The sequence below is a fragment of the Capra hircus genome, chromosome 16, assembly GCF_001704415.2.
Source record: "Capra hircus breed San Clemente chromosome 16, ASM170441v1, whole genome shotgun sequence".
Taxonomy (NCBI): Eukaryota; Metazoa; Chordata; class Mammalia; order Artiodactyla; family Bovidae; genus Capra; species Capra hircus.
Genome location: NC_030823.1, coordinates 38,519,242 through 38,535,532, shown reverse-complemented (window position 1 = coordinate 38,535,532; position 16,291 = coordinate 38,519,242). Strand labels below are relative to the sequence as shown.

The window sequence follows — 16,291 nt, the reverse complement described above, 5'->3', positions numbered from 1 at the left end:
AGGTGAGAAAATAACATTCATCCATTCTCTTAAGAACTGATCATGTTATTAAGACTAGTTACTGCAGATACAAATATAAGAACTATCATAAAGGAGGGGCAATGTTTACCCCTTGACTTAGATACCAGCCCCAAGAGACAAAGTTTTGTAGTGTAGTGGCTAGGGCATGGACTTCAGAGTCAAAACTTGTTGTTCAGTCACTAAGGCCTGTCCAACTCTTTGTGACCCCATGGACTGCAGCACTCCAGGCTTCCCTGTCCTTTACTATTTACCAGAGTTTGTTCAAATTCATGTCCATTGAAATGGTGATGCTATCTATCTCATCCTCTGCCACCCCCTTCATTTCCTTCAGTCTTTTCCAGCATCACGGTCTTTTCCAAAGAGTCAGTTCTTGGCATCAGGTAGCCAAAGTATTGGAGCTTTAGCAATAGTCCTTCCAAGGCATATTCAGGGTTAATTTCCTTTAGGATTTACTGGCTTGATATCCTTGCAGTCCTGGGGACTCAAGAGTCTTCTCTAGCACCACAATTCAAAAGCATCGATTCTTTGGTGCTCAGCCTTCTTTACAAACCAACTCTTACATCCTGGGTTCCCCCTTTTATTATGTGCATTCTCCTGGACAAACTAATTACAAAAGCTGTAAGTCTTAATATAAACACTGTAAAACAGGAAAATGAAATAATGCACGTGCAATGCTTCAGTTCAGCTACTCAGTTGTGTCCACTCTTTGCAACCTCATGGACTGTAGCACACCAGGCTTCCCAGTCCATCACCAACTCCCAGAGCTTACTCAAACTCACATCCACTGAGTTGGTCATGCCATCCAACCATCTCATCTTTTGTCAACCCTTCTCCTCCTCCCTTCAATCTTTCCCAGCATCAGGGTCTTTTCTAATGAGTCAGTTCTTCACACCAGGTGGCCAAAGTCCTAGCGGAGCTTCAGCATCAGTCCTTCCAATGAACATTCAAGACCGATTTCCTTTGGGATTGACTGACTGGTTTGATCTTGCAGTCCAAGGGACTCTCAAGAGTCTTCTCCAACACCACAATTCAAAAGCATCAATTCTTCAGCGCTCAGCTTTCTTCATAGTCCAACTCTCACATGCATACACAACTAATGGAAAAACCACAGCTTTCACTAGATGAACTCTTGCCGACAAAGCAATGTCTCTGCTTTTTAATACGCTGTCTAGGTTTATAGCTTTTCTTCCAAGAAGCAAGCATCTTTTAATTTCATGGCTACAGTCACCATTTGCAGTGATTTTTGGAGCCCGAGAAAATAATTTTGCCCATCTATTTGCCATTAAGTGATGAGAACGGATGCCATGATCTTTATTTTTTTGAATGTTGAGTTTATGTCAGCTTTTTCACTTTCCTCTTTCATTTTCATCAAGAGACTCTTAAGTTCCTCTTTGCTTTCTGCCATTAAGTGGTATCATCTGCATATCTGAGGTTATTGATATTTCTCCTGGCAATCTGGATTCCAGCTTGTGCTTCATCCAGCCCAGAATTTTACATGATGTCTTCTGCTTCCCTGGTGGCTCAGATAGTAAAGCATCTGCCTGCCGTGTGGGAGACCTGGGTTCGATCCCTGGGTTGGGAAGATCCCCTGGAGAAGGAAATGGCAACCCACTCCAGTACTCTTGCCTGGAAAATTCCATGGACTGAGGAGCCTGGTGGGCTACAGTCCATGGGGTCGTAAAGAGTCAGACACGACTGAGCTACTTCATTTTCACTTTCTATTCTGCATATAAGTTAAATAAGCAGGGTGACAATATACAGCCTTGACGTATACTCCTTTCCCAATCTGGAACCAGTCCATTGTTCCATATCCGGTTTTAACTGTTGCTTCTTGACCTCCATACAGATTTCTCAGGAGACAGCTAAGTTGGTCTGGTATTTCCACCTCTTGAAGAATTTTCCACAGTTTCTCATGATCCACAGTAAAAGGCTTTAGCGTAGTCAATGAAGCAGAAGTAGATGTTTTTCTGGAATTCTCTTGGTTTTTCTATGATCCAGCGGATGTTTGCAGTTTGATCTCTGGTTCCTCTGCCTTTTCTAAATCCAGCTTGAACATCTGAAAGTTCTCAGTTCACGTACTGTTGAAGCCTGGCTTTGAGAATTCTGAACATTACTTTGCTAGCATGAGATGAGTGCAACTATGTAGTAGTTTGAACATTCTTTGGTATTGTCTTTCTTTGTGACTGGAATGAAAACTGACCTTTTCCAATCCTGTGGCCACTTCTGAGTTTTCCAGATTTGCTGGCATATTGAGCACAGCACTTTCACAGCAGCATCTTTTAGGATTTGAAATAGCTCAACTGGAATTCCGTCACCTCCACTAGCTTTGTTCGTAGTGATGCTTCCCAAGGCTCACTTGACTTCACACTCCAGGATGTCTGCCTCTAGGTAAGTGATCACACCATTGTGGTTATCTGGGTCATGAAGATCTTTTTTGTATAGTTCTGTGTATCCTTGCCACCTCTTCTTAATACCTTCTGCTTCTGTTAGATCCATATCATTTCTGTCCTTTATTGAGCCCATCTTTGCATGAAATGTTCCCTTGGTATCTCTAATTTTCTTGAAGAGATCTCTAGTCTTTACCATTCTGTTGTTTTCCTCTACTTTTTGCATTGATTGCTGAGGAAGGCTTCCTTATCTCTCCTCACTATTCTTTGGAACTCTGCATTCCAATGGGTATATCTTTCTTTTTCTCCTTTGGCTTTCGCTTCTCTTTTCTCAGCTATTTGTAAGACCTACTCAGACAACCATTTTGCCTTTTTGCATTTCTTTTTCTTGGGGATGGTTTTGATCACTGCCTCCTGTACAATGTCATGAACCTCCATCCACAGTTCTTCAGGCACTCTGTCTATCAAACCTCATCCCTTGCATCTATTTGTGCAATGCTTAGTCTGGCATAGAATATGCACTCAAATTGCAGCAGTTGCTATCAGCTGCTGTCCTTCTCATCGTCTTTGATTTATCGAATTCCAAAGTAGTGAAAACAGTTGTTTCTAGGTATCTTGGTTCTACAACCCTCTTTAGATGCCAAAATCCATGGATGCTCACATCCCTTGCAGGAGGCCCTCAGCATCTTTGAATTCAATCAACCTCAGATGGAATTGGGTTGGATAATTTGAAGCATACAGGAGGTTACTCCAACCTCTTACATTCCTTCTGGCTGCCAAACAAACGTGTATGAACTCACACCTACCACTCTCCAAATATTTTCTATTTCCGCTCACAAAAGTTCATCAATCACCTCTCTCTTTTGAAAACAAGGTCCTTTTCTCAATTTTCAAGTTTCTCAGGCTATCTGAGACTTTTCTACTTCTGACCTCATTAAACTTCTTTCCCTAGTTTCTTCCTTCTCTTCAGAGCCTTAGTTTGCTTGTCACCTTTCTTTGTTCTAAGTATCTGCAGCAACTCCATGTTCAGTCAAAAGATTTTGTTTCCTAAATGATCCCCTCTACAAGAACAGCTCCAGCCAAAGTGTCATCTTTACTGAAGTCTGCATTTAAGTGCCTATATAGTCTCCCTTGTAGCTTCCTTTGTGGCTCAGCTGGTAAAGAATCTGCCTGCACTGCAGGAGACCTGAGTTCGATCCCTGGGTTGGGAAGATCCCCTGGAGAAAGTAAAGGCTACCCACTCTAGTATTCTGGCCTGGAGAATTCCATGGACTGTATCATCCACGGGCCTGCAAAGACACGATACGACGGACACGACGGAGCAACTTTCACTCATACAACATCTCCACCAGGATATTCTACTCAACTGAACCGAAAGCTTCGTCTCTTTTAAAACTCTTTGCAACTCTTCTAATTCTTTTTTAACACCTCCAATTCCTCTAGTTGCCCAAGTTAAAAGAAAAAAGTTCACTCCTCTCTGAACTTTATTTCAGATTCCTAATTTTAGACCCTAGAATTTATTTTCTCAACCATCGTCAGCTCCAAGAAAGCAGCTACTTTGTTTTGTCCACCAGAATCCTGCATAGAACACAGCAAACAGAAGCCTCAGTAAACATCTTTAAACACTGAGATAGATGACAGAAAGGCAACGTCAAAGACCAAGAGCTGGTCAGAGGCAAACCAAAACCCAGTTCCTTTCAATCACAGTCCAATGCTGTTTCTACTGCACTGCCAACCTGCCAACTTATCACCAAACCTATCATTGACTTGCTCAAAACCTCTGTTCAACACACCCTCTTCATTTCTGCTGCCAAGTGAAGTCCTTGTTAAGACAAACTTCAACTATTCCAATTGCTTTTCATTTAGTATTCATCCCTCCAGCCGTTCTTCTCTGAGAAATATCTAGTACAATGATGTCAAAATAATAGTCTCCAAACACCACTTCTCTTGCTGGATCTTGGCTGCCTAACTCCCTGGTTTAACATGCAAAACCCATCATAATCTCCAGAAAACATTTGGAGATGTTCCAAATCCATTTATACAGAGGGCAAAGAGACTATGCCATTTTACAAAGCAGACTTAAACATCGAGGTGGGGTGCTGGAAGCAATCCCCCACAAATACCAAGGAATGACTTTACTTCCTACTCAGATTTGTCTGCTTACTATCATTTCCACCTGTATCCAGTACACTGTCTCCTTTACCCACAACTCTTTCTCATTTCTCCTGACAATTAAGTACTGTCTGCCCACTGCAGGCAGGCAAGCAGAAACACACACACATGCAAACTAGGGAAAGGCCACTATTCACATTAGCAGCACCAGTATATCTTCTTTCAGTCTGTGAAGCGCCTGTATTCCACAGAAGCAAAGTTTTATGAACCACAGACATCATTTCTCTTAAAACCAAGTCTTACCTGACAACTCCTCTCCAGTTTTTCTCTTCAAGCATCTTCTAAGCAACTCAGCCTTTTGTACTGTTCACTAATGCTCAAATCAGGTATCTTAGAATGTTAACAGTGCAAAAGAAAAATCTCAGAACTCATTTAATTTGGTAGTAACTACTGGAACACACAAAAAAATATTCCAAACTTAGCAAACCTATGAGGTAAGTGGCTTAGGCGTTTTTTTTTTAAGCTTCATGAATGAATAATTCCAATATTCATTCCTCATTGAGTCAATCCAGTCAACCTCATTTTCTAGATAAGAAAACTGACAAAGAAAAGGTAGAGAAACTTGCCTAAGGCCACCTATCAGCCTAAGGTAGCACAGGGTAGTGGTTAAGAGCACAGGCTCAGATTCAAAGGCTACTTGAATTCCAGTTCATTGCTTACTGATAATTTTGGCAAGTTGGTTAATTTTTCTGTGCCTTTCTTAGTCTCTTTAAAATGTGACTGTCTCAAAAACAGTTTAATAAAGTCAAAATGAGTTAGTGTGAATAAAGCACTTAGAACAAAAATAAGTACCCAAAAGGTTCACTGTTAATACAGGAAAGAAAGGATTACAATCAAGTCTAACTTGGTTTCCTGCCATTTTCACTACACCAGTATCTTTGTATATTCTGACATCAACTTGTATACTCCTCAGGGCAGAGCTCAAGTCTCCTGCTTCTTCAGCAACCCCCACCATACCCAATATATTGTTGGCCACCAAATAATATTTTGAACAAACATATGGATTCCTGTTTCTGAACTCTGATACCTCAGCCTAGGATCCAACTTCTGCCAAAGTATCCAGACTGAGTGAATAATAAGAACTTACCTAACAGGGCTTACTAAGAGCAAAGCACTGTTTTAAGCACTTGACACATTTTCTCCTGTTACTGATTTCAGATACTCCATAATAAGAAATACAACATAAACTTAGTATTTATGAGCTATGTCAATGCTACAAAACATTTTCTAATGAAGTGTTACTTTTACAAAAAATATAAAATAATTTTTAACTGAGTCATTACAAAAACAAAGTCCTAAAAATAAAATCAAATTTTATTTCAAAAAACTCAGCATTTATAAAACAAATATATACCAAAGGACTGACATACTGCAAATACTTAAAAGCAATTTTCATTCCCTTGAGACATGTACAATTTTATTTTCTGAAACTACTTAAAATACAGCCTTGAAAACAAAACAGGTGAACATACACTTGGCACTGAAGTACCAGCTGCAACATGTACATGTTTCCAACAAAGAGTATTTAGTTTCTCACTAACGTATTTCAAATACACAAATGTCTCTACATAAAGATGACTTGAGAGAATAATAAAGCACTTAAATTTTTAGTAAACATCCCTTTCCTTTCATTAAAAAGCACTAGACTATTAGGTATACATGTAGATTCATTTCTCTATTCAGATTGTTGAGAAAAGTGAAAGAATCCTTAAAGAGTTCATGAACAGTTGAAAAATGAAATAGCCAACATCCAAAGGTAAGTTTGGAGCTGACATCTCTTGTTTTCTTCAATGTCTGCCAAGACATTTCTTACTGTCTACTACTTGCATCTATTCCAATACATCCCCGAATGTTTAATAATCTAAAAAGGCTCTTTTGAAATACATCCAATTCTTTAAAAAATAATTCCAAAGGATATTATAAGTAAATTATTTATCATTTTTTACTGAAGACACGTGTTCAGCTTTTACACAAAGACATCATACACCTTCTCTCACAGACTTTTTCCTATTTAGGCAATCTGGTTTCATCTCATTTGTCTGAAGGGATCTGACACTGTTTTTAACAATCCAAAACCTCTTTTAAGTACCAGACATTGTCTATGGAATGTATATCCCAGACTAAAAATAAACTTTCTTCCCAAACTCACATAAAGTTCCATAAGAAAGTGTTTAATTTTTTCTACTGAGATATAATTGATATATAACATTTTATTGGTTTCAGGTGTACAATATGATTCAATATTAGTATTTATTGCAATACGACTGCCACAAAAGTTTAGCTGACATCCACCATCACCAGTACAAATGCTTTTTCTTGTGATGAGAATTCTTAAGATCTACTCTCTTAGCAACTTTCAAACATACAATACACTATTGTTACGTACACCCGCCATGCTGAACATTACATTCCCATAACACAGACTTTTTTTAAAGTCATCAAATGATTTAGAGAAAAAGGGTTATTTTATTATTTTACTTATTTTGAATATTATTTGATTCAGAAAAGAAGCAGACTTAGAGTCTTTAAAAAGTTATAGAAACAAGACATAGGGGAAAAAAATCTCCAGATCAAAGATAGAGTTGAGATTTTTCAAGGAAAAAATTTTCCCCCAAGGAAATTTCTAATCATTATCCTTAAAAGGGGGGCGGGGAGGGGGGGGAGGAACTGCTTATAAAAATATAAGCAAAAAAAAAAAAAATCAAGTTTCTTATTTTTCTGCTCACTTAGGCATATTAACAAATGAGCAAGAAACCAGCAAAACTGTCAGAGTAAACACAAAATAAAGGGTACAGAGACAAAATGACAAACCAAGAAATAAACCTCTTAAATCAATGAAAACTAGGTGACATATCCTCAGAAAAATTACTATTAATACTAAGGCCAAAAAGGCCAACAAAACAGATTACCCTGAATTAGGTTATCTATCAAACTCTCCCCTAGTGTGACTGCCACTTCACCATTCTCAAACCATCTTGTGGATGAGAACTGAAGCTCACAGAGGTAACTTGTCCCAGGACACACAGCTAGAGATAGACCATATCTATTATAGAATACAAAGTCTTCCCTTCGAGTTCCTAAAGACCTTTTAAACTATTTTTGGTAACTATCTCTCAAATGTATGAGAATCGTTTAAATGTCAGGCTCCTCTCTCATTAGCTCTAAATATGAGCTCCTCTAAGATGATCCTTTTCGGTGCAAAAAGAAAAAAACAGATTTTTTAAGTCTTAAATAAACTAAACCACTCTGTGGGAGATGCTGATAATGGAAGAATTTTTGCATGTGGTGGAGGCAGAGATCAAGTATTGAAGGTAATCTCTGTACCTTCTGCTCAATCTTGCTATGAACCTAAAAATACTCTAAAAAAAAAAGTTAACTTTTCATTTATTTAGCTTTACCAAGATTAATATAAGGATTCACACTCCATCTAAAGGTCAGCCAGTCATAACAGCAGAGACTATACAGGCTGAAAGTCAAGGAAAGAATGAAAGTTCCATAAACAGTAAATCATAAAATATATTTTACTTCCAGCATATTGTGATACAATATCATTTACATGTGCCCAATGAAGCAGATTCAGGGCTTTTAACTAAACTAACTCTCACAACATGGAGAAGTGGCTCTGAAAAAATTCCCACAAAGATAACAATAAGGGAAGCATAAGCCAACAGCAAAATCGCAGGGCCAAGAACAAGCTACTATTCATCCCCATTATGATGTAAAATAATCTAGTCAATTACATACCTCTCACCAAATTATTACTTTTTAAATAAGAACAAAAAGTCTGTTAACAAAGTATTAGATTATTTTCTTTCTCACTTTTCTTAATTACCTAATTTGTGTCACTTATTATATACACTGTGATTAGTATATAAATACACTAATACCATATTTGCACATGTATAAATCTTATAAACATTTAAGTACATAATAAAGCTACATGCACAATGTTTTTCTGATGAGCTCAGTTCAGATGCTCAGTTGTGTCCGACTCTTTCCTACCCCATCAATCGCAGCACGCCAGGCCTTCCTGTTCATCACCAACTCCTGGAGTCCAGCCAAACCCATGTCCATTGACTCAGTGATGCCGTCCAACCATCTCATCCTCTGTCGTCCCCTTCTCCTCCTGCCCTCAATCTTTCCCAGCATCAGGGTCTTTTCCAATGAGTCAGCTCTTCGCATCAGGTGGCCAAAGTATGGGAGTTTCAGCTTCAACATCAATCCTTCCAAAGAAATCCCAGGACTGATCTCCTTTGACTGTCAAGAGTCTTCTCCAACACCACAGTTCAAAAGCATCAATTCTTCGGCGCTCAGCTTTCTTTATAGTCCAACTCTCGCATCCATACATGACCACTGGAAAAACCATAGCCTTGACTAGACAGACCTTTGTTGACAAAGTAATGTCTCTGCTATTTAATATGCTGTCTAGGTTGGTCATCACTTTCCTTCCAAGGAGTAAGCATCTTTTAATTTCTGATGAGGGGAGGACACAAAAAAATCTGAATGTCTACCACTTAAGGCAACTGTTTTTTTGTTTTTTTTTTTTTTTTTTTCCTTTTTTGAATGGCGATCAACAGAATGCAAGCAGCCCCAAGAAGCTGAAAAAGTCAAGAAGTAGATTCTTCCCCTTAGAGTCTCAAGGAACCAGGCCTGCTGACACCTTGACTTTAGCCCAGTTAAGACTTACTTTGGACTTTTGACCCACAAAACTGATAATAAATGTATGTTGTTTTAAGTCACTAAATTTTTGGTAACTTGTTACAGCAGCAATAGAAAACTAACAGAGAGGACTCCTGGGACTTGGGGCTTTTACTGCTAAAACCAGGATAAGTTGGTCACCCTATTTTCAGGTTTTCAATGACACTAACAACATCTGGTACACAATGAGCATGCAAAAAACCTTTGTTGAATGAGTTTATGGTCAAATATATAGATAATGTACCCTTACTATGTTACAAAGATCTATCATATATATTCTCTCTTGTATTATCATCCTAAAACCCTGTGGGCTGTGAATGAATTAGTTTTCCCACTTTTAGGATATAAGAAATAAGATTCGAAGACACCACAAAACATGTCCAAGGACACAGATCTACTAAGTGATGGAGACATAACTACAATATAGGCTTTCTGGCCCATAATCAAAAGGATTACAGCAATCAGGATCCTATGAATCAGGCAGCCTAGGTTCAAATCCAAGCTTCAGAGCTTAATAGCTGCTTTGCCTTAGCCAAGTTTCTTCTCTACTTCCTCAACTGTAAAATGTAAAATTAATTTATCATATGCACATAGTGTTGTTGTGAAGATTAAAGGTGCTGAAGATTAAAGGTGCTAAAATGTACAAAGCACACACCACAGGTTTGGCAAAGAGGTAGCTAACAATAAATAATAGCTATCATAATTATTCTTGCTGTTAGCTATAGTACATTTATGCCTAAAATACTATGCTACTTGATAATCACATAAAAGTATGAAAAAAGGAAAAAAATAGCAACCAGAATGAATAATAAAGACTGGATGGGTCTTCTGTGAAAGTAATCTAAGGTTAGGACTCCAGGCTGGAAAGACAAAAGGAGAGGGGAGACATAATCAAGATCTGTAAATATGTGACAATATAAATGAGGTGGTTACAAAATGCAGTAATATTGGTAGGATGAGGAGGCTGGAAATTTAGAAACTAGAGTGTTGTAGTATAAACATATAGCACTCAAAAATCGACAAAATGATACAACTTAGAAATGAATCACAAAATCTTGGAACACTTTACGAATGACAAAGACAAAAATGACTCTTTTGCCAAACCTGCTGAACCCTAAAATGGCATTAGGCTAAGGGAGAACGGAGATGTTGAGAAATGACCTAACAGAGCAGACTGTAGCTCTGTTAGGACCAGATCGCCAGGTGAGTCAGTGACTTAATTTCATTATTCCAATTTCCCAAGAAAGAAAAGTCTCTTTACCAATCACACCATACACCACTCCTCTTCCTGATCTCATCATGACCCTTCCAAAATATTCTCAAGCCTTTAATATTCTACTTTAATGCCTTCCCACTGCTTCAGTAGAGGGCAATTAAAATCTCTCTGAATTTGGCAGTGCAAACAAATCTCAAAACAAACTAACCCAATTGTTTCTTAAAACAAAAACTTCTTAAATTTTGCATTACTTAAACCCTCAACATCTATTTTTCATTGTGAAAATCAACAAACTTTACAGAACTTTATGACTATTATTTTCAATAGGCCAACTGATTTCTTTTCCCCTAACAGGTCACGGCATCATCGACTCAATGGACTTGAGTCTGAGGAAATTCCAGGAGACAGTGAAGCACAGAAGCCTGATGTGCTGGCAGTCCATGGGGTCGCAAAGAATCAAACACGACTGAGCAACTGAACAACAAATCATGAGCTCATCACTATTTCTAGTGAATCAAGTTGAGAAACCATTCTGAGATTAGCTTAAGCAAAAGACAGCCAGAAATTAAACAAAGTAATAGAAGCACAGTTAATTTAAATCCAGAAATTATTTTTAAAACTACACTGAAATGCTTGATTTCACTGCCACCAACCAATTAAATTTTTTTCAATTCCATTTAAGGGTAGAAACTTGGAACTGGTAGATAAGTTAGTCTTGAAGACCACTGTATAGTTAGTATAAACAACACTATTTTATGATAATTATAAACTTGCTGAGACTAGATCTTAACTATTACCAGCACAAGAAGGAATGGCTATGTAATATGATAGAGGTGCTTAACTACTCCAACAACGGTAATCATATTACAATATATAAATGTATCAAATCAATGTTCTACAATTTACACAATATGTTCTGAAATTTACACAATGTTATATGTCAGACAGTTCAGTTCAGTCACTCAGTCATGTCCAACTCTTTGTGACCCCATGAATCGCGGCACCCCAGGCCTCCCTGTCAATCACCAATTCACGGAGTTCACTCAAACTCACATCCATCAAGTCAGTGATGCCATCCAGCCATCTCATCCTTGGTCGTCCCCTTCTCCTCCTGCCCCCAATCCCTCCCAGCATCAGAGTCTTTTCCAATGAGTCAACTCTTCGCATCTGGTGGCCAAAGTACTGGAGTTTCAGCTTTAGCATCAGTCCTTCCAAAGAAATCCCAGGGCTGATCTCCTTTAGAATGGACTGGCTGGATCTCCTTGCAGTCCAAGGGACTCTCAAGTCTTCTCCAACACCACAGTTCAAAAGCATCAATTCTTTGGCGCTCAGCCTTCTTCACAGTCCAACTCTCACATCCATACATGACCACTGGAAAAACCATAGCCTTGACTAGACGGACCTTTGTTGGCAAAGTAACGTCTCTGCTTTTGAATATGCTCTCTAGGTTGGTCATAACTTTCCTTCCAAGGAGTAAGCGTCTTTCAATTTCATGGCTGCAATCACCATCTGCAGTGATTTTGGAGCCCCGAAAAATAAAGTCTGACACTGTTTTCACTGTTTCCCCATCTATTTCCCATGAAGTGATTGGACCGGATGCCATGATCTTCGTTTTCTGAATGTTGAGCTTTAAGCCAACTTTTCACTCCTCTTTCACTTTCATCAAGAGGCTTTTTAGTTCCTCTTCACTTGGGTATATTTCAACTTAAAAAAGAACAAAAATCAGAGATCCTGGTGTGTTTTAAATGTGAATGAAAAGTGTAACCTCTTTGCCTTAAATCATTTCAGACAGTAATGAATAATAATAACATGGTCTAAAGATGGGCAAGATCAGGGAGAAAGAGAAAAGATACATAACCTACAACTAAACAGCCAATAGAAAGAAATGGTTATGAATACAAGGTTTCCCTCTCTCACGTACAAGTTTAAATTTAAAATGAGATGAGTGTACTCACTTCCTACAAGCACTTTTTGTACCCAAGGTGATGCTGATAAGTATTAAGGTGAGGTAACACTGGTCTTACTAAAGGGTTGAGAGTAAATGTCAAAAAGGTCAAATTTCTTGTTCTCTAAAACGTCTACCAACCTACCACTCAAAATTCTTCAGCCAGGCAAGTGTCTTCTTATTTATCTATTATTTTCTGGTACAACTTCAGTGTCTTTGGAATCCGTCAGACACCCCACATTAATGAAAAAGAAAAATGTTGGTATTTTGCAGAAATAAGCTAAACAAGAAACTTAGTTTACCTAGATTTTAATGTAACAGCAAATCACTTTGACCGAAGAAGCATCTGTTCAATCAGCAAACATCACACAGCTCTGAAGAAATCCCCTCGGAGTACAGACGGGAATTTTCAAGTGCAATGGTAATGATCCTTTGATTGATAAGCTGGCTTTCTCTGTTCCTCCCCAAAAACCCAAATGTGCCAGGGATTAACAGAAACTCCATCCATATACTTATAGACAAAGCACTCTTCCCGCCTTCAAAATGCAGGGCTTATCCTTCCATTACTAAGGGACATTATCCAAGGCACACTATCAGATACCCCCGTGCACACTACACCTAAGACACACTCTACTGAACAGCCTATCATCTACCCCTTGAAAAAGGGCTACATAACGCCCCCCAAAGTTTCCAACAATAGCAACCCCAAGAGTATCCGAGGCAAAGACCAGGCGAGAAAAGGGCCAGAACTACTGTTTGTACGTTTCACCTTCAGAAGTCACGTTTTTAAAATCGCCTGTCGGGAACACGCCACATCCGACAAGCTTTCTGCCCTTCGCACACCATGAAACCAAGTGGCTGGTACTAAGCCCGAACAACTCAGCCAGTCTCTATCTGAACACTACCCAAACACCCCTCCATCTCGAAGGGCCAGGGTAACTGGGTACAAAGGCACCCGGGCGCTTCCTCTGCCACTTAAGACTGTAAGTTCAAAAATGCACCATGAAAACCTCCATACAGAGTGCTGCCAGGCCAGCCCGCCGGGAAGTCACGGAATAATGTGTTTGTTGCTTCACAGGCGCCTCGGAGACCCGCACCCCAAAAGCCAGGATAATTTGGGGGTGTGACCTGGGCCGCTCCCTGCCCCGTCTCCCCTTACGGGAAACTCCCGTACGGTCGCGGCTACTCACCAGACCAGGGAACATAGAGAGAGGCAGGAGACCAGGGCCAAGGCCCGCCGGTACTTCTTCATCTTCTCCTCCTTCTTCCCCCTGCCAGAAGGCGGCACATCCTCCCTGCAGCTGCCACTGCCGAGGCCAAGATGGAGGAGCCGGAGCTGGAGAGTGAGGATGGGACCGAGAGTCCGAAGGGCTGCGGCGCTGGAGGACCGGCTCCTGAGCGGCTCGCGCGCTGGCTGCCCTCTCCCAGGGGCCCACGGCGGCGCCGACCCGGGCGCTTCACAGGACGACTCCGGGGAGCGCCGCTGCTGCCGCGGCCGCCGGCTCGTCCGCGCCCGCCTTCTCCAGCCGCCACCTCCGCTGCCGCCCCATATCCCCCCGCCCGCCCCGGCTCTCGCTCCGTGCTGCCGGCGACCAACGGCCGCTGCGCACTCGCCTCTCAACAGCCAATCGCCAGCGGAGCCGCGACACCTCACACACCGCTGAGCTGGAAGGAGACGCGTCACCCACGTCCCGCGGCGTTCGCACCCCCACCAGCCTCCGCGCCAGCCACGCCCCCTCCGACGTCTCTGGCGGCTGACGCGGAGGGAGGAGGACACAAAGCCGGAGAGCCTAGGTGGCCACCGCCCCGCCCACCTCAAGTCCCGCCCACTTCAGGAAGTCCTAGAGCAGTCTCGTGACCCTCAGCCTCCTTCCTACGCTGGTCTGCCCTCTTGCTTGGGGCGCGCGTAGTCCGCGCAAAGGCCCTTGGGAGTTGTAGTTTTCTCTCCAGAACCCTCGTTTCCCTGTCCCTGTCCCTCTTAGTATCACTGTTTTAAGAGATCTGTGGTTTCGCTTCTCACCGCAAGACTGACCAGCTTTGGAAGTATTACAGGCAGTTTTCCTTTTTTGACCGCAATTTGTGGAAAGGCCTAGAATGACGGTGGGGGGATAGGGGGGAAGCTATACTAATAAAATTTAAAAGGAGTTTCCCTGTGTCAGTGGGCCGGGCCCATCGAACTAGATGCTGATTGGCTGGCGGAAAGGGGTGTGTGTCAAAATTTCCTCTAACCTGATTGGTTGGAGTGGGACAACTTTCCCATCTTTTCCGCCTCAGGGAGAATTTCGCAGCCGGCTAGATTCCTCTGTTGGAATCGGCTCGGTTCATCTCTGTTCTTTTGGATTCATGCTTTGGTTCGCTATGGTGCGGCCAGAAAGGAAAACTGCGGCTCCTTCTGGGGGAGTTTCAAGTTTTGGGGTTCACCGAAAGCGGGGAAATTGGTCGCCTTCACACGTCTTTCGTTACCGTCTGAGACCAGAAAGTGACCCCTTCTCAATCTGTAAAACGAGCAATGTACCCACCCGAGATTTTTATGCCCCTGAGGCTTCTGAAGATCTCTCAGAAACTAGATTAGGGACCGTCTGCCTGAAAGTCCGCAATTCTTAACCACTCCGGAGAAGGCAATGGCACCCCACTCCAGTACTCTTGCCTGGAAAATCCCATGGACGGAGGAGCCTGGTAGGCTCCAGTCCATGGGGTCGCTAAGAGTCGGGCAAAACTGAGCGACTTCCCTTTCACTTCTCATTTTCATGCATTGGAGAAGGAAATGGCAACCCATTCCAGTGTTCTTGCCTGGAGAATCCCAGGGACAGAGGAGCCTAGTGGGCTGCCGTCTATGGGGTTGCACAGAGTCGGACATGACTGAAGCGACTTAGCAGCAGCAGAGATACTAGCCGACTATCTCTTCCACTACAAGTAGCCGAATTAGCTTTTTAGCATAACACTGTTTGACGTGTATGTGACTAAACTTTTCTGGGTTTAAATTATCCTTCAGTAATCTGGAGAAATAATGTGTTCAACAAATATTTATTGAGCTTTTTTTATATGAAAGGTGCTGCAGTAGATTATTTGTCTCCAGGAAACTCAGTGTTGTAGTTTCTTAATCTTCTTCCAGACTGCACCCTTTTGGCAGGCTCATGATACACATGAGTCCCTTCTCAGTGTTTTCAGGCAGCTTCTTCACCATCTGAATCACCAGGGAAGCCCTCAGAGTATTTGTAAGGGAATAAAATAAAATAATAGATTACAAAGGAAACCAATTAAACTGAAATACAGTTGTGAAACTATTTCAAAGCAAATTTGTGATTAGTAATTGAATCTACCTGCCAAGAAGGAGGCGCAGGAGGTGTGGGTTCTATCCTTGGATTAGGAAGATCCTTTGGAAAAGTAAACGGCAACCCATTCCAGTATTCCTGCCTGAAAACTCCCATGGACAGAGGAACCTGGCTGGCTACCTTCCATGGGGTCGCAAGGGTTGGACACGACTTAGCGACTAAACCATCATGGCTAGTGGTGATTTTCAATCATCAAAAGAGTGATGAGTTTAAAATGTATTTTAAGATATCTACAATATGTATCATGTGACATGGAACCTTCTATTAGTAACAAATTTCTGAGATAGTTACCTCTATTCGCAATAAGAGAGAATTCTAAATTTCAGTAAAAGGTTAGTGAAAGTAAAGACATAATTATTTTTTGTCCGAGTTCATGGACCAGTGAATTTATATTTGGATTCTAAGTCAAGAATCCCTGCAGTTGGGCATTATTTTTTAAATTGTGAGTCACAACTCATTAGAGAGTCAAGTAACCAATTTTCAGGGACATCAGTAGAACTTTTTAAAAAGCAAAAAGTAA

General features: G+C 41.0%; 1 protein-coding gene across 3 annotated transcripts in view; it reads right to left on the bottom strand.

The window, feature by feature from the left end:
* The window catches only part of SUCO (SUN domain containing ossification factor), an 89,870-nt gene extending 76,060 nt beyond the window's left edge, over window positions 1-13,810 (bottom strand). For all 3 annotated transcript variants that reach the window (XM_013970168.2, XM_013970170.2, XM_013970169.2), the window contains exon 1: window positions 13,630-13,810. In XM_013970168.2, coding sequence (XP_013825622.2) covers window positions 13,630-13,691 — 62 coding nt within the window. In that variant the 5' untranslated portion in view covers window positions 13,692-13,810. The remainder of the gene's footprint in view (window positions 1-13,629) is intronic.